This window comes from Vicia villosa, linkage group LG7, assembly GCF_029867415.1.
Source record: "Vicia villosa cultivar HV-30 ecotype Madison, WI linkage group LG7, Vvil1.0, whole genome shotgun sequence".
Taxonomy (NCBI): Eukaryota; Viridiplantae; Streptophyta; class Magnoliopsida; order Fabales; family Fabaceae; genus Vicia; species Vicia villosa.
In genome coordinates, this window is record NC_081186.1 from 92,614,148 (window position 1) to 92,636,460 (window position 22,313).

The window sequence follows — 22,313 nt, forward strand, 5'->3', positions numbered from 1 at the left end:
TAAGCTTCCATCATAAATATTGGATATCATTAGGAACATGCGCAAGCTTCCATCATAAATATTGGATATCATTAGGAACATGCTCATATTGTTTATCCTAAATGATGTTTATCTTAACCTGATCACAACAATCACATAGGTTAAGAGATAGATATCACCAACAAATCAATAACAAAAAAATCTTAAAAGATAAATCATTCTCATTTCTCAATTAGAGTTCAAGATCGACATTGACTAAATACCAATCAAGCCACAGGAGCTATAAAGTCAGACAAAACAATCAATCAAAGGTTTAGAGCCCTGGAGCATTTTGTTCCAACAATCAAGGATCACATTATAACACCATGTATGAAAGGAAAAGTAATCGCTAAATTAAAAATCAATCTCATACCAGTACAACAAACACAAATAATAAATATATAACTGCTAAACAAACATAAAACAAAATACTCAACAAGAAAAAATGCAAACTATGTCAGAGTTTGCCATGAATGAAGTTTTGTTAAAATACAATTATCTTCAGTAAAAGTTCTTAAAAAGCTAACAGATAAATAAAGCAACTCCAATATGAGAAAGAAAGTATGATTACTGAATCACATAAACAAAGAAAATATGATTACTGAATCACATAAACAGGTTGGGCCTGTTAGCTTTGTATGTTGTTTTTAGGCTCCTGCTAGGTGGTCTGATCTTCTTAAACACCAACGGGAACTTGATTTTGGAGTTGTGGAATTGCTTAGTGCTCTCCCTTTTGCAAAGACTGGCTGGGATGGTGGCAGTCTTAATAATTTGAATGCATGGAAACCTGACTCTATGACGAGATGCCATTTCGTTGTACATCGTCTCAACAGCACCGTTTAGAGTAGTATCACGGTATTCCTTGTACATGTTGTGATAACCTGTACGACTCTGATATCTCAACCATATTCCATAGTTCTTAATCTTGGTGGGATTTTTCTCAAAGATCTACAATTAGTAAAAGCGTTATAAGAGACTGCAGTTAAAAGGTACAATATAACTAAAACTAACAGAGGAAATACTACTCCAAGTATTCTTTCATCAAAATAAACATTAGTTTTGCAAGATAAATAGAATAATTGAAAAGGATTCAATATAAGAAAACACTAATTTTAAAGTTCAACTATGAAATTAGTCATACTGGAAAATCACTTGAGGATAGCCATAGAATTTGAAGGAAAAAAACTGAAAATTCACATAAAGACATTACCACATCAGCTTATACTCAAAACAGCTTAGTCTTCAAAACAGACTATACTCAAAAGTCAGTTGAGTGAGTATTAAAAAGAAAACAAAGCAAGTTCTAACCCAGTAATAAACAGCAACTAGGTGGAGACTTATAGTTAATGCCAAAATAATAACAGAAACCCCTTCCCTTCTCTTTCCTTCTCCAAAAAAAGTGCTAACTACTTGAAATCAATTAACAAAAGTACTAACAACATGTTTTATTTTCAATTTTAGTACCAACAGCATTAAAAGAAATGCAGAGAAAGACATATAACCTTTCAGGTTCTCCCCAACAATGCAATGACATCCCTTATCATACAATAAACCTCTATACATGGATATTACAAGTATTTGAACTAAAGACGCAAAGAAACTGTTTCTATAACTATTCTCTTAATCCTTATACAGTTAGATTTCAACCTTACTAGGGAAAAGACTACAATTAAACCATTTTCTTCAATAAAAACCAAAAAAAAGAAGATGATAAAGACTCTCATTAACACACAAAAAAATAAATTCCCAAAATCAAATTCCTACAAAAGAGTCTCTTATCCAATTAAACTTAATAAACCAATATCAGCTCTCCAAATGATCCAAAATTAAACTACATTCAGAATTTAATACCTTTTCTAACTTAACAGAATCTCCAAAATAGCTCTAAACAGAAACCTATCTAAACTACAACACTCCTAAATTCTACAAAATTTCAATTTACTGTTCAATTGATAGATGAGCTTACCTCATTGATAGCCAGCACTTGTCCATTGCTTTTCTTCACTTTCTTCAACTTCCTCAAGAAATACCTACAGTTATAAATCATTGTAAAACAAAACAAATAACCCCATTAAACACTAAATCATTGTAAAACAATAGAAAATACTACAATTTGATAGTGAATTAGGACGTACCAGAATTTGGATTTGGCACGAACCTCATTGGTTGCCCAAAGCTTCATGCGGTAAATCTTCGGGTGCGCATCGGTTTCGGTAGGAAGACCCCTTCCGACGACCTGGTACTGGTGAAACTGTTCCAACAACAATCAAAACCGTATTAGAATTCAAACAAAAATCACTAAAAATGGAAGAAATTTAACGATTACTGGTACTGTTTACTATCACCTACCTTTGCGTTAACCATTTTTCCGACGAGCACCGATTCCGATTGTTACTCGCCGCCGATTCAAGTTGTGCTGTTTTGCAAAGGGCGAACGAAGATGGAAGAAATATGTGATATATGAGTAAAACCCTAATGGGCAGGGGCCTTTATGGGTCCGATGAGTTCGGCCCATTGGAGCGGTCCACTTTTCACAAATAGATTTTTGAACGCATCATTTTTATACAAAATAAGAATTAATGTGAGTTAAAATTTTATGAGATATATTTGAAGATATATCTTCTAAAACTCTTCCTAACATACAAAATAGAGGACATATAAATAGCTAAAAATAGACTCTAAATTATTTTGAAACATGCATCTCCGAATTAATTTTTGACGAAAAATGGGATGGCTTCTAAAAATAGATAAAAATACACATTATTTTTTTGCCAAAAATGAAGAGATTGCGTTAAAATAGCTAAAAATACCTACAAAATTAATTCAAGGATGCATCTCCGGGAATAAATTTAAAACAATTACTCTAGATCTTAACTATTGATTATCATTAATTTAAAGGCTTTAATTCATCATTTCATCTAATTATTTTTGGAAATATTTTTTTATATAAATAATCAATTAAAGTTGGAGTCTTTACAAGCTATATGTCAATTCTGGTAAATAGAAGTCCAACGAGAATTTCAAGTAGGGATGGCAAACAGACCCAAACCCGCGGGGCCCACCCGCACCCGAACCCGAGTCAACGGGTGAAAACCCGAGTTGACTGAGTTTGGGTTCGGGTTCGGGTGCCACCCGATATTTCGGGTGCGGGTTTGGGTAGTGTGAAACCCGCGCCCGAAACCCGAAATCACACCCGATATATATATATATATATATATATATATATATATATATATATATATATATATATATATATATATATATATATATATATATATATATATATATATATATATATATATATATATATATATATATATATATATATATATATATATATATGGAAAGTTGTAAGAAAATTGTAGGAAAAATATATTTTATGTATTTTGTTGCGGGTTTGGGTTTGGGTGAAAAAACCCGAACCCAACGGGTATGAGCGTGGGTGTTATTTTATCACCCGAATAGCTTTTGGATTTGGGTTCGGGTTCGGGTGGTAATTTTGGGTGCGGGTTTGGGCAGTATAAAACCCACACCCGCGGGCACCCGTTGCCATCCCTAATTTCAAGTCACGAACACATCGCGAAATTTCTTCTACCACCATCTCACAAACAAATAGCAATATTTCTTCTACCATCGTGGTAAAAGCATCTTCAAAAACACCCACAATAGTGGATACACGTTATTTGTTTCTACTGTTAGTCTCTTTATGCAACATCTAAATAGATGTGGAAAACGGAAACCTAAAAATATATAATCAATTATTCAAATCAATAAATTGTTCGGAAATTGGACCATAGGGCGTCCTGACGGACGTATTTGAGGCAGAAGCTCTGCCCGCATAAGGCTTACTTAAAATGTCGATCAAAATAAAAGCTGTCATCAACTATTTCCTTATTCACTACATGACATCTTTTCTATTTATTGCATCTACACAATCTACAAATGAGACATCACAAAATATTCAATTAAACGAAATAGGGAAAATAAGGATCTTATGCCACTTATCAAAGATTAGTTTCCTTTCCTTTTTTGATTTGGCGTCAACCAGCCAACATGTTTGAATGCGCCTTTTCACTCGTTTCTTGACGACCAAACATATAGTACGACTCTACGAACATAGCCAAACTCTTTACATAAGACCACCAATTAGTTCTTCAAGTATAGTCCTCTTGAGACAAGTCACCCTCCTTGTGGAGATATGATCATGCCCATGCCAAGTAATTACTTTGGGTTCACAACTTATAGAAGACGTTAGTGCATAAGGATGGAAGACCGAGTTCTAAATGGCAGATCTTCGTGTGCATTTCTTCATTAAGATGAGTAACCAAGTAAAAACAATTCTTAAAATGTTTCATGCTAATCATAATAAGTCTTTAAATATTTGATGTTTTTCCTAAAGGAGAGAAAACTAGAACCATTTGTGAAGTTGGGGTTGTTTTGAGTTTTAAAAAGATGAAAGAACAATATCATGGTTGACCTACCCCTTTTATACTCGCACAGTGTAAGAAAACATTAACAAATGCCCATATCAATGGACTTAACTCTAAGGGAAATAAGCAAATTGTTCAATATGTTAACTTCAAAATCATTGAAAAAAGGCGATAACCAACGAAGGAGAATACGCATTCATGATAAGGGATAACACACCCATGTATTGGCTGTCCTTTTTATCTTCATCTGGGCGGAAATAATCCACAATCAATTATAGGATCCATGCCTGTTAAAGCTTGGTCATAAACATCTTGACGAACAAAAGCGAAAAATAGTCCCTAGTATGTTTGGATCCACCTGTTTCCTGAAATATCATTATTGACCTTTTTTATTGAGATTGACATGATCACCATGATTAAAATATATTATGAAAGAAAAAGAATACATGTATAATATAGCTAGAAAGAAGGCTCAAACGCTTACTATCTTAGAAATCCTAGGAAAAAGGAACAAGAGCAAAAAAGGAACGTTGAACTTTAGGACTCGAAGGAAGGAACAATCAATCATGCAATACTAGTGTCAATGAACAAAGTCAACAAAACTTGATCCAACACTAAAACAAGAACATTCTTAAAGAAGAACGATAAATGACGCAAAAATATTCTTTTTTTGCAAGTTGTTAACAATAGAAAATGTAAAATGGCATTTCAAAAGCCCTTTATACCCTACTCGAGTATTAAGGATCATACAATCACCCACACCGCCAACTATCTAGATCTCCTCGAAAACGAATAAAAAACACTTGAGTATTATAAAGAAGGAGAAACACCATTACTGACTAGCATAGAGAGACATGTCATGCATTCCCAACATTATGTTACGTCTTACAAGGGAGGCATTTAATGTCTTATTTATAAGAACAACAACAATAACCCATCTAAAACTTTCACGCAGACGAACTTTGTGGCCAAGTAAAAATATGCATAATAAATCATCGCCTTGCAAAGAAGAAACAAGGGCTTGAGAGCAACTGTGTTGGGTAGTCCGCAAGGCCCAAAAGAAATGGCCTAATAGTGAAACACTGAAAGCAAGACAAGTAGACCCTTTCTTTCCACTGAGCAAACAACCCTTCACACAGATGACATAACAACCGCCCAGATCAATCTAACATTTAACTACATCTCATGTTGTCTCACGCATGTTCTAAAAAGGAAAGTGTGTCGCTTAAACATGTATTCATATTCTTTCTTATTCAAACACCATTTTTCGCTCTCTTATTTAAATGTTGAAGCGTTGGAGTTGGAGTATTGATTTTAAACAAATCAATATCGTAATTTTTTTTATGTGAAAAGAATTATTAGTGTCTTGTGGAACATAGATGGAGAAGGGAGAAAAAAATTAAGCCATGTCGCTTTTTTGCAATATTTTTAAAATGGAGATGTAAAATAGAAAATGTAATTTTCATATGATTTCTTTTTATTTTAATTTTTACGACTTATCATTCTTTTTCTCTAGATATTTTCCAACTTTTAATTTTTAATTGTACATATCTTTTTTGAGTTTGATAAGCATGCGTGTAAAATGGTTTCATATTATGGTCCAATAGAAATCATTAATTTATTATGTTTTTAAAAGTAATTTTAAAATATATTATAATTTAATAGAATATACATATATAGTTGATAGATTGTCAATGTTTTTTTTTTTACATTATTTTTCTTTTTATTTTCTTTTCATAATCAATCACAACCTAAAATTGTAATGAGAAACTTTTCATATATATATATATGAAAACTTTGAAAGGACTAATAGATTACTTAATAAAATTAAAATATTGAAAGTTTTTTTTTTCAATTATTTCTCTCTATAAATTTTATAAAATTGTATAAATAGTCAATAAATTTAATATTCTAACCAATTTTTTGAATTAGGTACGGAATCTTATATTTAATGATGGATGTAGTATAATTTTTGCAATGCATATTTTAGTCTATAGAAAAAAATCATCTTTTATTTTTATAAACCATATAGCTACTGGCTACTGCATTTTATTTTAAATAATTGTGAAAGAAAAAATTCATCCGCCCACTTTTGAGTAACACATGGAAATAATATAAAAAAAGCAAAAATAAGTGGGTTCACCTAATTGATGTGTTTCATCTCAAAGTCAATATGTTCAAAGATGAAACATGGGTCTTAATTAAAATATAATTCCTTCTTCATCATGATAGCTTAAGTTTGAATGGACTTTGAAATAGGAAAATAAGCAAATATTCACATAAGACCAATTGGATGAAAAACTTAACTTTCATAGTTCACACTCATAGAATTAATAATGATGTAGTTGGTGAACTACATGTATATAATTTAGGCAAACATGTCAATCCACCAAAAGATAAGCCAATAACATAGATGGCAAAATGTATGGTACATGAACTCTTGACAAATTTAGTTGACAAATTCTTTGGTGGCATGCATGTGTTACTTTTATATTCTAAAAGTTTGAGTGACCTAACAAAAAATTCCATTCAATAATACATTGAAGTCTACATGCAAACAACCATTTCATCATTTATTTAATAAAATATAAATTCGAATTAGACATATATTAGATATACTTGTGCACATCAGAAAAGACTATTTCGTCAAGTAGGAAAATATCACAATAAATAACGAAACTTTATTTTAAAAATTTTAATATTGTTGCATTTTAAACTCATAATCTCTATTTAAGCTGAAATCCTGCTGCGTTTTTATCTATAGTTGTATGTGCGCGAGAGAGGTGTGAAATAAATGGTCCATGAGAAATAGTAAGAATGTTGCAACAAAAGATAGAAATCATAGATGAAAGAACAAGTTATATAAAATTGAATAAAAACAATAAACTTCAAATTGAATCAGTTATATGTATACAAAACAAGTTTGTGTTTGGTCATAACCCAATTTCAGACTTTCAGAAATTACCTCAAGCCTGATTCCACCATAAACCCTAAAATATAACCTAAACTTATTTTTATTTTTCTATGTAAATAATTTCCCATCTAAAAAAAACCAAAAAATCTACACCCTCTTAATCACCATGTTTACAATTATGAGACTATACAGTAAAATCTTTCAAATACATTCGGATTGTATGCTAAGTCAGCACATCTGTGACCACCCGACTAAGACCTAACTTATCTGATCTTATTCAGATAGCTTCACATGCGCTGACATCAGACAACATACAATCCAAATGTCTTTCAAACCCTAAAAGAATGTTAAACATCAGCGCACTTCATCGGTGCATAACCGAGTCTCGATTTCTTCATGTCATAAAGTATATGAAAATTCTGTTGCTGATAATTTCCAATAATTGAAAGAGCAGACCTAGGAGTCCCCAAAATAGCCAAACAAACAACATCAGATTCAATCTGTATAAAGTAATTCTCTACAGGAAAATCCCACATTGCTCCATCTGAGAACAAAATCCCAAAGTCAGGTAACTCCATTTTCTCAATTCCTGAAACATTATAACAAGGCTTTAGAGGAGGAAAGCCTTCAACAATTTCATACCCCTTAATCTTTTTCATAAAAGCCTCTTTGATAATCTCATAAGCAGGTTCTGCAAAATAAGTTAAAGTTGTTCCAGAATCAATTATAGTACCACCCGAACCTTCTTCCGATAAACGCCAAGTTTCTTCTGGTATACTCAACGCCTCGCCATCAACCATAACCGATTTTATCCCAACGTAGTAAAACGTATCAACCGAATTCTCTTCGCCACCAACAAAAGAAGTGAAATTCAAATTCGGATGGCCAAGAAGTTCCTTATCCTCGCCGAATATCAACTTACTACTAACACTCGAGTCGCTGTTTCTATCAACTAGACAATACGAAAACGAATGACCATAGATAGATCGAAGCTGCGAAGCAAATGACAAAGGTCCTCTCCCTAATCCTAACAAACCAGCAGCACCATGGAATAGTCCTCTATTCCAATGACCACAACCAAACATCACATTCTCAACATGTTTGAACTCTGAATTTCCATTCGAATTCGTGAGATTAACCGTAAAAGTCTCCAATGCGAAATCACCGGTTGTGTTAGAACTATCACCATACCAATAGAAGTAAGGACATGTTTGATTCTCATCCTTACAAGGCCTAGGTGGATCTGGTGATGAAACAAGCTTGCATCTAGGATCATGACAGGTTATATTCTCAAAAGAACTAGATTCTTTAGGATCATAATAAGGACCAGTTTGTTCAAAACAAGCAATGCAAGGAACACATTGAATCCAATTAAGGTCACTACCAGTATCAAGTATTAGAGAATAATGCTTAGGTGGTGTACCTATAAACACATCCATGAAATACTCACCAGAGCCAAGACTCACTCCTGATCCCAAAGTTGCCACAAGCTGAGTCGAATATTCCGGCGCCGCAGCGACCGGAGCAACCTCTTTTTTATATGACTGCTTTGAATTTGCTTTCTGCAGCCTTGAAATTGTGTTTTGGTTCTTCTTTTCAATGACCCTTGTGTGAAGAGTTTGAATTCTTGTCAAATCCTTTACTGTGTAATCAATCACTGATTTTCTTTTTGGCTCAGTTTCTTTGCTCATTGATATGTGTTTCAAATGAAGCTTCACTGATTGCTTGTGTGGATTTGAAAGTGGAAAAAGCTCAACACCTTCTTCATCTGGTTTCATTGTAGCTCCAAATTTGTCTGAATTTGAAAAGCCACAATCTGTGTCCTCAGAAGAAGCAGCAACATTGAAACTTGGATGTTCAGGAAACTTTATAGCAGCAAGAGAAGATCCATTCTTCTTCAGACTATTGTGATTGTGATTCACAGAAATGGCTTCCACAGCAAAAGTACATAACACAAGTAGAATCAGAAAAGAAAAAACCTTGAAAATCATAGTAAAAATTTCTCCTTTTTCGAACCCAATGAAAAAAAATACCAGAAAAAAAGCACCTTTGGAAGTTTAATCAAGAAAATCTGAGACCCAAAATTGGAAAGAGTAAAGCTTTATCAAAATTTGAGCTGAAACCAAAAAAAATTGAACTTTTGAGGGAAAAATGAGAAATTATTGAAAGAAAAAAAAAGGGTGTGATTTGATTTTGAAGTTGGTGTTGTGTGAAGGCTTTATTGGTAGTAGAGAAAAGAATGAGAAAATGGGGGCCAAATGTCAAAGGTAGTACAAAAACGCGGTTTTGATTCATAGGAGTAACAAATAACAAAGATTTTAGTATATATTTTAATGAAGGGGTTTTTTCATGTGAGTTTCCTAAACTATTGTCTTTGTGATTGTGTGTCACGGTTTTTAGTTTTATGTTACCTATCTTGAATGGAACTTGAAAAGTCAAAGTAGGGTTGTTTTGTATAAAAAAACTCATTTTGTGGTAGTAAAAGGAAAGGAAAACACACTAGTCTTTGGTCAGAGTTTTTGAGCTAAAAGAAGTCATGTTGTTGTTGTTAGTGGTGAATGGAAGATGTGTCATGAGAATTTCACACCTGGCAGTTGAATAATATGAGGAAGTGGATTTTGGTTTATTGTTTAGGGAAAGTTATTCACTGAATTAGTCTTGTGATTTCTAGTAGTAGTTATGTTTAAACAAATTATAATTTATGTATAGTGTTGTGTTTACTAGTAAACTAAATTGTGTATTATACTAGGCGTTATTGTTAAAAAATAGATAAAAAATTAAACTGCATATAAATTTTAATATTTATTATTAAATGAATAAAAAATATTATCTTTTAACATAGATATTTATTAACTTTTTGTGTGATCTTGATTTTTTTATATATTATGTAGTGATATTTATTTATAAAATTAAATTGTAAATATTAGTATTGAGTTGTCATGTTAGATGACACATGTAATAGTTGATATAAAGAATAACTAATATTATAAATAATAAAATAATTAATATTTTGATGTAAATATATAGTTGAACTTTGTGAAATACAATAATTGAGAGATTACATGCATGTAAGTTGCAAGAGGTATTGTATTTTAAATTTGTCATAATTTGTGAATCATCTCCTAACTCTAAGAGCATCTTTAATGGTGCTGTCTATTTTTTTTTTGTTTTTTTAGACCCATCAAAGCAAATCATTTTGAAACATTGATGAATGGATCAGCTTGAAGCTTCATTTGATGTAAAAGAGAGAAAGTGACAAATCTCGCTTGGTCCGTGTTTGAGTGATTAATGTATTGTAAAGATATAAGAGTAATTCTCAAATTATTAAGGTAACTCGCACACTCACTTATTTTTTCTTAAACTCTCAAAATTTTCTAAAACTCATCGAAGAACTATCAAGGTGCAAGTGGAATTGATCAAGAGTATTCCTAATCATTTAAGAAGCATTTCTACATTTCCTAATCAATTAGAGACTTAATTAAATCTATTAGAGCAAGGAAAAATGCTTAATTGATATAAATACCCTTAATCGATTAAGACATATAAAGATTGTACGATTTCTATTTTGGGATTAGGGTTTCCATTCTTTTGAAGCTCTTAATTGATTAACGTCAGTACTTAATTGATTAAATCATTAAAAGGCCCATGGATCTTTTTTCTTTTTGGGCCAAACTTTTACCCAATAAACAATGGGCTTCTTCTCCTCATTTCAAAAACACTAGAAAACATACTCAATAATACTTTCTCACATTCTTCTCCTCACTTTCTACTTCATCCTTTTCAATTTCTTCACGAAATTGCCTTAGTTTTTTTAGAGTGAAAAATATCTGTAAGTTTTTGTCATTCTAGTGTTGTGAGAATATTGTAAATTACTCAAATGGGGTTGTCTCTTGTGTATTGTCTTAAAAATAAGTTAATATTTAGATCTTGAGCTTAACTAGTTAAAAGTTCTGTTTGATTCTTGAGGTTAGCCAAGTAACATTTTTGTTTGGTTCGTGAGCTCATCCTGTTAAAAATATCTTATTTGGTTATTGCGTTTAGTCGTAAAATAACTTTGTTTGGTTTTTGAGCTCATCCTGGTGTATAAACTATGCTTGGTTTTGAGATATAGTCTGGTGTAAAATATCTCGTTTGGTTTAGGGAGTACCTAATGTAAAATATCATGATTGGTTGCAAAAAGCTTAATGTACATGACCTATAAAAATCTCATGTCTAACTTAGGGGAAACTCTCGAGGAGAAATTTTCGGAGACCTAAGTAGGCCAACTAGTTTGGCCGAACTTGTATAAATCGCTGGTACATTTTCTCTTTCCTTATCTCTCTATTTTTATGTTCTTTATTTTCTCCGAATGTGTTTTCATCCCTTTATTTCTCTAATTTTATTTCTTTAACTTATTTTGCTTATTTGTCTCTGTTTGATGTATGATTTTTGTCAAAAGATCAAATGATTCTAATTAAGAGGCTTGAATATATAAGAACCCATTTGTGTGGTTTGAGTCAACCATTCCGTCGAATCACGTGATTTGATCATGAAAACACGTGATTCGAATCATAGTTACTTAGGCAAAACCAATGAAATTTCAGTTCAGTTTGATTTGAAACAAAAAGTATTGTGCTTCAAATCAAAATGTTGGGATTCAAATAAGATAATCTTGTGATTCAAATCAAGGTAACATGATACCAATCATTGAACTCTCTATAATTATGATTCGAGTCATGTAATAGTGTGATTCGTATCAAACCTCTAGAACCTCAATTTTCGCAAAGTTTAAAGTGTTATTGAGATTCTAACACTGTCATGACTTGAGGCAGAAGCAATGCAAAATACAACTCAAATCATCATATTTTCAAGTGTTTTGTAACTTTGCAAACTTTCATAAACCATAAAAAGTTTCTAAACATCGAAAATTTATGCACATAAAGTGATATACGTTTTAATTGTGATGTTGAAAATAAAGTCTACAATCCTAAGTTTGGATTCGACATTCATACATTCTATTACAACATTATTTAATTTCTCACTAAAGATTGAGTGTTACTTGTTCATCATTGTGTGTGTGGTGAAGAAAAAATTGTACTTAGAAAATGGTGTATTTTTTGAGTATGTATTAGAAGTTTGTGTGAAAGAAGTCGTGGTGTGGGGTTTGTAACCAAATTTGTATATATAGTGGAAAATCCTCTAAGGAAATAGAGAGACTGGACTAACCTTCACTTGGAGATGGTGAACCAAGATAATTCGGTTGTGTTTTTATCTTCCCTTAACTTTTACTTTCTGCATTTAATTTTTTTACACAATATTCATAATCATTCATGAACAAGATAAATAATCATAAACTCGCTTACGTCAAAATAACATTTTGGGAAATCAACACTTAAATCACAAAAATCCAGCAATTCTAATCCAGTAACTCTTAAGTTGCTTCTAATATTTACATGAGATTTATGATATCAAAATACAAATTAATTGACACTGGACTTGACAGAGAGAATCACAGTTCGATCCTCTGCAACTATGATTGAAAGAGAGTTGAAATTACTTAATGCTAGAATTGACTCTCGAATCAGATTAAATGATCAAATGAATCGAATACCATAGTGAAAAATAAAAATTAATTATGTGATTGAATACAATAATTAAATAAAAAAGAAGATTTTGTGAGAGTTTAAAAAAATGTGAAATAAAGTCTTAAAAGAAAGTTTAAGAACCTTATATCATGCTTCTAAGCATTGTTTTAAAAACCGGACCGGACATCAAACCGGTGAGGGTACTGGGTCACTGGTTTATTGGTCGAACCACTTGGTCACTGGTCAAACCGCATGACTAAACCGGATAACTCGGTTCAATAGACCGGTCATTATAAGAAATTTATATAGGTATAAAACTTGTCGAACCGGATAATTCAGTCTCTAAAAAATATAACTATCACTTAATTTTTTTGAAAATATCATATCATAAATTCAAGTGTTTTGAAAATATCATATCATAAATTCACAAATTCATAATTTAAATTCACATTATAAAAGTAGGTATCACACATAACAAAATAATACAAAATTACAAAGTTTAATTACAAACAAAGTCTAATTCCAACATAATTTAATTAAATAGTTTATAACAAAATAACTCCATTGTCTATTAAATTTAGTTTGAAAATGGAAAAATTCTTCCAATGTTGGGATCTCCTTCTTTAACATCAAAATCATCTACAACAAAATCAACCACATCTGCAACATCTTTGACGTCAATGATATCATTACTTTTTTTTTTTTTTTTACTTTATTGTTGATTTTTTAAAATAAAAAAAATTCAAAAAAAAGTAAAAAAAAAATCAGTTTTTCAAAAAAAAAACAAAAAACAAAAACAAAAATGCAATTAAACCACCGGTTTAAGGAAACCGTCGGCTTTTCTAGTTTTTACCGGTTCGTACCGGTTCAATGACATATTCGATCCAATAGTTGAACCAGACCGATTACCTGACCGATTCCCAGTTCGACTGGTCCGACCGGCCGGTCCGATCCGATTTTTAAAACACTGCTTCTAAGGCTTCTTTTGGGACATGGTATGTTTGAAAGATTTCAATAAAAAATAAAGTTTAAGTAACTCTCTTTCTAATTTAAGACTTTCTTGAATTTTTTATCTTTTCTCTTTTGTAAGATTGTTTTCAATTTTTAAGGTGCATTAATTTTTTTTTTTCAAACACACCTTAATTATATCGCACCCTTATTTCTCTCTTCTAAGGACAAATTTATAAAATTGTATAAATAGTCAATAAATTTATTTCTCTACCCAACTTTTTTAATTAACTTAATTTTATCCAGTGTTTTAAAAATCGGATCGGTCATCGAACCAGTGAGGGTACTGGGTCCCTGGTTTATCGATCGAACCACTGGGTCACTGGTCGAATCGCACGACCAAACCGGATTAAACCGGATAACTCGGTTGAATAGACCTGTCATTATATAGATATAAAATCGATCGAACCGGATGATTCAGTCTCTTAAAAGATATAACTAGCTTTTAAATTTTTAAAAAATATCATATCATAAATTCACAATTTCATAACTTAAATTCAAATTTTAAACAAAGGTATCACACATAACAAAATAGTAAAAAATTACAAAGTCTAATTGCAAACAAAGTCTAATTACAACATAATCTAATTGAATAGTTTATAACAAAATAACTCCAATACCAAATTTAATTCAAAATAGGATCCTCCTAAAAAGAAAATCAAATAAAATTCAATATGTTTATGCTATTTAAGAAAATTTATTAGCAAAGATAACAAATAGACAATAAAGTTTTTAATTTGTCACTAACGAAAAAAACTATGTGAGAATGCTATTTAAGTAATACACTACTAAATATATTAAAAAAAAGTTTAAAAGAAATGTTAAAAAAAAGTTAAAAAAAAAACAATTAAACCGTCGGTTTTTCGGTTTTCCCGATTTTCATCGATTCCCACCGGTTTGATGACATACCCGATCTGACTACTGAACCAGACCGGTTACCTGGTCGGTTTCCGGTTCAACCGGTCCGACCGTCCGGTCCGATTTTTAAAACACTGATTTTATCTACGAGATCTTATATTTATGAACGAAGGTGGTATGAATTGACTAATTAATTTCAGTACATTTTTGATTTAAATACACTTTTTATTTTATTTTATGAAGATTTTATTTGACAAAATGTAAGCAAAGTATCACTCTAAATTTATTTATTAAATTAGTTTAAAGGTTTTTTCAAGTTTAATTTTTGTTTAATTTAACAAAATCTTCAAAACAAAGACACTCCCCAACTTGTTTGAAGCCCTAATGTTACCACTACTAGTACACTTACTACCACTACACACTCTTGCTTGAATGAAGAAAGGGAGGGACTTGTTCTTCCTAACCACTTCCAGAACACTTCACAAAACACCAAACTCATCCAACTCCAACACTCTTTCCAATCCGATTCCCACCACCACATTTCACCAAACGATGCAAACTTCCGATCACGATTCATCCCCGCAACGATACTCCTACAACCCCACTCTCAACTGGAACCCTCAACTTCACAACTACTTCACCAAAGCTTACGGCTCCGATCGCTTCTCTCGCATCTCCTCCGCTTTAACGTACCACTATTTCCCCAATTTCTAACCCTAATTTATATTCTATGCTGAATTGAATTCTTATCTTATGTATTTTGATTTCGCAGGCGACCTTCTCGTTACTCGTGTATTCGCGTGAACACTCTTCGGTCTAATAGTGATGATGTTATTGAGAAGTTGCGTTTGCTCGTGAAGAAATCGTCGAATGCTGATGATTGTGAAGACGGTGATGGGGCGGTGAATCCTTTGAAGTGTTTGGATTCGGATTCTGATTCTGGTCCAGTTTCCAAGTGTCGGATTCCTGGATTGGATTATGTTGTTTTTGTTTGGGGTTCTGGACCGCATTGTGTTGATTATGGTAATGTAGCTCCTAAGGAGGTTATTGTTAGTAGGAAGTGTGCTGAAGCAGTTCTTCGGGGAGCTCAGGTTGGATTTGATTAGGGTTTTAGGGATTTTTGAGTTTATTTTTCGTTGATTGGTTATTGACGAGGTTAGTTTTGTTTTTTTAGGTATATGTTCCTGGTATACTGGCGTGTAGTGCTCATGTGGAAAAAGGAGATACAATTGCTGTTTCTGTTTCTGTTGAGCAGAAGGGTTCAGACGGGAGTTGGAGTGCTGGTATGACGCGTGGTATTGTTCTTCAAGGATCTGAGGCAGGTACTAGCAAGTGTATTTATGTCTGAATTGTGTCGATAATTTGTTATTGTTATACATTTATACTTGTCTTGTATACTTAGCGTTCTAATAGAAGTTTCATAAACTGCAAAAGATTAATCATTTACTGCTGAGCTTTGATGACTGGCTTCTAGCTTTTAGGGGTTTCTTAACCGAGATGAGTATTTCACTAGAAAAGCAGATCTTATAAATTTGTAGTTGGATATGGAGAAGTTACACAAGAGAACTTTTGGAAAGTGTTCAGGTGTAGGAGCTCAATGAAACTAATATTAGAAACTACTAGTTAGATGACTCGTAGTTGTTGTAGGATTATTTAGTTTTATTTATAATAAGTTGTGCTTGGTAAAAATTTTATATAACACACAAATGGATTATATGTTGATGGATATGGTCATTGGGGTGATCATGAGATTGTATTTTGAAATTGATATAAGTAAGCTTTTTGGAATATGGTCGATATGATTTTTTATTAGCTTCATTTGTTTCACAGATCCATATTATCTTGAACGAAATGGGCTATATATTGGCCAAGGAACTGCAATGTTGTCAAGGGCTGGAATGTTCCGTGTTACTCAAGGACTTGGCGTGGATATGAAGGATAGAGTATATGAACTTCATTCTTTTCATAGTAAGTTTACTGCATTCTTTCTATCATCACTTTACATTTTGCAATTATGTTTTTGTGTTAAAGCAATTTTGAATACATAACGAGGACCAATGGGATCCAAGCCACATATTTAGTATAACTTTTTTTATTTAGTTTTCCAATAAGTTTGTCCAGTGAAACATGTTTCCTAAACCTAATTTGTCTATTCTGCATTTAGAAGGCGTCATTCTGTTCAATTTAGCATGCTTTGGATCATCTCCTTCATCTTTGACTTATGTATTTGAGTGCATATGTATGGTTACTCTAATATTTTCTCCTTTCGGTTTTCCAGATGTGCTCGAGGGTGAAATATTTCTTCAAAACCTGCCAAGCATTATTGCTGCTCATGCTTTAGGTATGTAAGTTACGGCTTGATTTCTTATTTCCCTCCTTTGGTGTGATTTACAAGGATTGTCTATTTGTTTTCCTTGGTTGCAAATGCTTTTGTTGCTGTATAACCTATTATCCTTCAGTAAAATATCCAGATTAAACAAAACATTGAGAGGTTTATTTTGAACCCGCATAGGATAGTGTTTTTCTGGCATCCATATGAGTCCCAACGCATAGCCTCTGTAGGGGAGGGAGAGGAGGTTCTGTATCAGATTTAGAAAGGGATTAGAGAGATCTTCAGCAAGTTCCCTGTATTTAATACTATATCGTCAACTGCACTGCTTTAGAGTGAAATTGTGGATTCGCAGAGTGATGGCAGCATGGTCCACTGCAACACATTCAGTCGGCAAGCCGCGTTCAATAGGTGCGGCGATTGCGGCTGCGGATTGTGTCAAAATTGCGGTCCAATTGCTCCTCTGGTCCGTAATCAGAATCCATGTGGCAAAGTCTCTCGAATACCATAAATTTTAACTGTTTTGTTGATATTTCAAAGGTATATTATTCATTTTGAATTATTTTAAGTGACCTATTTTATTCTTCCTCATGAGCAAACTGTTCTTCTACGTTTGACTCTGTTCTACTTCTTCTGCGTGCAAACTGTGAAGGCCCCTGTTTCTCTTGCTTTTCTTTCTTCTGCATGGGAAGACTGTTCTTTTGGTTTCCTTTCTTCTCTTCTTTAGTTTTTCCACTGTTCTTTTTTTCTTCTCTCTTCTTTTGATTACTTTTGGAACTTCATTTAGTAGCTAAGCTATATTGGGTTTTGATTTTTAATTTTTGTGGCGAATGACCAAAATTAATTATAATTTATAACTATTCTGTATGATTGTCCCTTTAATTTTGTGTTCCCTTTTGGGATTTATGTTTAGGTTTAGTTTTCGCTATGACAGCTATCCCCACTATAGTTGTTATCCTCTCACCTCTTTATAAGTTTTTGTCTTAATTCCTTTATATAGATCATTTTTTTGTTATTCAGATCCACAAATGGGTGAGCGGATACTAGATATGTGTGCTGCTCCAGGAGGGAAAACAACTGCAATTGCAATACTTATGAAGGATAAAGGAGAGGTCATTGCAACTGATAGATCTCATAACAAGGTGGAAATTCCAAACTGTATTTGAATCTTGTAGACCTGTAATAAATTTATATATGGCTTCTTAATGTACTGATTTTTGATGGTTGTCTAGGTTCTGGATATTCATAAATTGGCAGCTGAATTGGGGTTGAGTTGCATAAAAGCATTTAAGTTAGATGCCCTTAAATCTGTGTCTCAAAGAAATGATAATGATACTTTTATTGATACATGCCATAATAATGCCACCAATGATGTGAAAAATCAAGTGCCTTCAAATTTGCAAGTAGAAAGAATCTCACCTCTTGTTACCGAAAGTTTTAAAACTGAGACTTTGGAAGAAAATGGTAGGTAAGTTCTATTCGTGTACTTGCTAACTTGCTGTACATTTACACATTAGAGAAAGCATTAAGCACTCTAATTAATACTCTCTTCGTCTCATTTTGAGTGTCATTTAAGGTGATGCCTAGTATTTCTTAAAAAGATAATTTGTTATGCCGATTTGTACAATAAAAAAAATAGTGCTTACATCAGTATTCTCGAGCAAAAAACATTTTGACAGTAATTCATGAAGAACACTGATAATGAGATGGAGGGAGTATATCTTTTCAATATTTTGTCTGCATATTTTATTGACATCATAAAACTATCATTTATTTTTCTACTTATTTCCCATTTTATGTTTGTACATACTTGGTTGTAAAATGGTTATTAGTGTCACTAAATAATAATAATAATGATATTTTTTATAAAAAAAGTTTGTATAGACTTGAGTGGTATTTTTCTATCAACAGTTTATGGGTCTATTTTTAAATAATGTAAACACTAGGTAAAGGTAACAAGGCACATGAAGGAGCTTATCCTAGCAAAGCTGAGATCAGAAAGAGCATGAGAAAAGCACGAAATGGACCTGGTAGAAATCAGAGTGTGGGTGGCAGGGTTGATAGTGCAAAAGGTTTTGATCCTGACAGTTTTGATAGAGTTCTTCTTGATGCTCCCTGTTCTGCCCTAGGTTTAAGGCCTCGGTTATTTGCTGGAGAGGTAGAAGATCTGTTCATTGAAATTTGCGCTTCATTTACTTTAATATATTCTCACACATTCAGACCAATTTGCACACACTGATGCAAATATTGGTAAGCAAGACAACAACTTAGTTTGACTCATTTTTCACTTCTGAACTTGTAGCACATATAATTGTCAACAAGACAACAACTAAATCCCATTCCATAATGTTTATATCTTCGCATATACCTGAATTTTTCTATAGTAGTGGATCAATAGTTAGAAGTTAGAACTTAGTTTGGCCAGTGTAATGTGCAGTCATCTTCTCTATGTGGAAGGTTTAGTTTGCTATTGTTTTTTTTAATGATGTAAATACATTTAAGCACCAAAATCAAAAAGATAAGTGACCATGCAGTGCCTTGATTTTGGTAGGACACAATTGAATCTTTAAGAAGCCACGCAAAATACCAGAGAAGGATGTTTGACCAGGCTGTCCAGTTGGTTCGACCTGGCGGGGTAATAGTCTATTCCACGTAAGTATGCACATTTTGTCGATCGAAGTTCCCTATGCATTCTTGACCTTATTATTATAAATTTCCTATGATAATCCGCTGTCATGTATTATTAACTGTAGTTTTATTGGATCCTGGTGGGGGTAGTCTCTATAAGCGCCTTTTACCTTTTATTTTTGTGATGTTTCTTTAAAACTGATCTGTTGCTGCTTATCTTGAATAGTTGTACAATTAATCCCGGCGAGAATGAAGCATTAGTTCGATATGCTTTGGACACATACAAATACCTGTCGCTGGCACCACAGGTTTGATGCTAATTTTTACCATCTAGATTTCATTTTTTTTTCTTTCTAATTGATTAGGCTTCTAAGGCTGAATTATTGTCTTACGAAAATAGATTGATGTCTAATTTTGAGAAGGTTGTTTCTTCTTACTTATTAGACAATCTTACAAGATGGGAAAATAGTTAATGCATTCATTTTTTTCTTCCATGTTTGGTTTTCCTGAAATTAGTTGATTGTTTTTGCTCATTCAACTTGCCTGTTCATTTATTCCAGCACCCAAAAATTGGAGGGCCTGGTCTTGTTGGTAGCTGCGAGTTTCCTGATGGATATGTAGAGTAAGTACTTTCTTCCATTTGTTCATCAACCCCTCTCTAAGCATCTGTGATGATACTGTGTTATTTGATATTTGATAGACAATTTTTTGCTGTAGTTTTAGTTTTGAAGTGTATGGCTTTTTTATTTCTTTTTATCCAAAATATAACTGATTTGTATGCCAATTTCTGGCTCCACATTCTCTTCTCTTTGTATACAGGGAATGGTTACGACCTGGTGAGGAAAACCTTGTTCAGAGATTCGACCCATCAGCTCCCCTTGATACAATTGGATTCTTCATTGCTAAGTTTGCTGTTGGGTCTAAAGATATCTGACAGCTATTTCCAAAATAGTTAGCTTAGATCGATGTTTGTTTTGTGAATTTCCACTGCAGGAAGCCATCCTAGTTTTTAAAATTGGCTTTTGACTACAGTTTCGGGAGCTTCACATGCGTCCATTCGGTAATTTATTAACGGTGCATTGGAAAATCATGACTAAATAACTGATTTATTTCATTGTTATAATCTGGACGGGCATCGGATTTCTTATAGTTATGGTAATTTAGTTGTAACTTCGATTTTTACCTTGTTTGTAAGGGAAGGGATAAAAATATTTTTGAAAATGGTTTTGGTTAGACCGACTCTAGTTCTAAAATGTTAGGATTTTGGTGAAGTTATTAATTGTAGCCCCGTCCCCCTCCCTTATACCGCTGTACGCATGTATTGTCATTTTTAAACCTTGTGCATCATCGTAACTAATAAGTAGTTTCACTCTGCTTTTCATTATTTTGATTTTTCCTATCATAATGTATGCTAGAGTTAGACCCATTTTACACTTACCATTATTTTGATCAGTTCAATTGCTTGAATTTAGCAATGTGACTTTTAGGCACATTTTAGACTTAGTATTCGGAGTCGTACATTGTTTCAAACCCGTACGTAGATTTCAAAGCTTAGTATTTAGTCTTTGCTTTGTTCATGTATTCAATCTTTTATATTTATTTGATTTCAAAGTTATCATGCAGTCAAGTTTGTTCATGATATTTTTTTTAATTTTCTATTAAAATGTTTCACAAGATGAATCAATTGTTATATTCAAAATTTATCATTCAAAAGCATTCAATTTCCTTCTAACATACTAACGCATACGTGTCTGACCAAAAATATATAATTTTCAAAAACTTTTTGACTAGTTTTTAAAACTTTATACTGTGATTTAACAATGAATATAAATATACTTTTTACAACATGGTCAACACGTGGTTATTAGTAATACTATATATCAAGACTTAATTTGGTGGAAGCTAAAAGCTGTAATTATATTCTTTAACTTACTAATATAATAGATTTTTAACACTTCAGTTACTTTAGCTATTTCCGCTTCCCCTCTCATTATTGATATTACTAGTAGCTAGACTTTGATAAGCAACTTTTTTTTCTTCTTTTAACAACTGATAAACATTTAAAAATCAACAATCTCCCCACAAATGACCGTAATTAGAGTCACTGGAGACAGTCCCATCGTAAATTTGAGGGTAGCATTCTCCATTAGCATAACCAAAATCAAACTCAAACTTTCCATTGTCATCTGAAAACCAATTCATTGTCATCACTTCATCTAATGGATTGGTCGGCTCCGTCAAGTCCATCATTTTCAGCCACTCAAAATCATGAACATAATGACACTCATTCTTCTCCAAACAACTCTGTTGCTGCCCCTCTTTCTCCTCATCCATCATATCCGGATTAGCATTTCTGCTTTCCTCTAGGGGTTCCACTACGCATTCTTTGTTACCATTATCATTTGCACCCTTCCCCTCTTCCTCTTCTTCAAGCAATTCTCTTAGCAGATTTACATCAATCTCAAATGCCTCCAAATCAATATCTACTAAACTTGTATCATTGTTCTCACATGATGCCATAGAAGTGCAAGAAAAAGGAAAAATAAGCACAAAAAATGGGAGTT

General features: G+C 32.7%; 2 protein-coding genes across 2 annotated transcripts; one reads left to right on the forward strand and one right to left on the reverse strand.

Moving 5' to 3' along the window:
- Positions 1–349: 349 nt before the first annotated feature.
- On the reverse strand, positions 350–9,577 carry LOC131615855 (protein ASPARTIC PROTEASE IN GUARD CELL 1-like). Its single transcript, XM_058887025.1, is given in 6 exon segments — positions 350–966; positions 1,985–2,048; positions 2,154–2,269; positions 2,368–2,434; positions 5,331–5,332; positions 7,722–9,577. Coding segments are annotated over 6 exon segments (2,223 nt in total). The 5' UTR covers positions 9,354–9,577; the 3' UTR covers positions 350–624.
- A 5,567-nt stretch (positions 9,578–15,144) lies between these two features.
- Positions 15,145–21,130, forward strand: LOC131615856 (rRNA (cytosine-C(5))-methyltransferase NOP2C). The gene is made up of 12 exons (XM_058887026.1): positions 15,145–15,481; positions 15,565–15,883; positions 15,967–16,114; positions 16,623–16,760; positions 17,071–17,133; positions 18,142–18,263; positions 18,354–18,585; positions 19,068–19,279; positions 19,673–19,773; positions 19,976–20,057; positions 20,310–20,371; positions 20,569–21,130. The coding sequence occupies exons 1-12, from the start codon at positions 15,225–15,227 to the stop codon at positions 20,681–20,683; spliced, it is 1,851 nt and encodes a 616-aa protein (XP_058743009.1). The 5' UTR covers positions 15,145–15,224; the 3' UTR covers positions 20,684–21,130.
- The last annotated feature ends 1,183 nt before the right edge of the window (positions 21,131–22,313 follow it).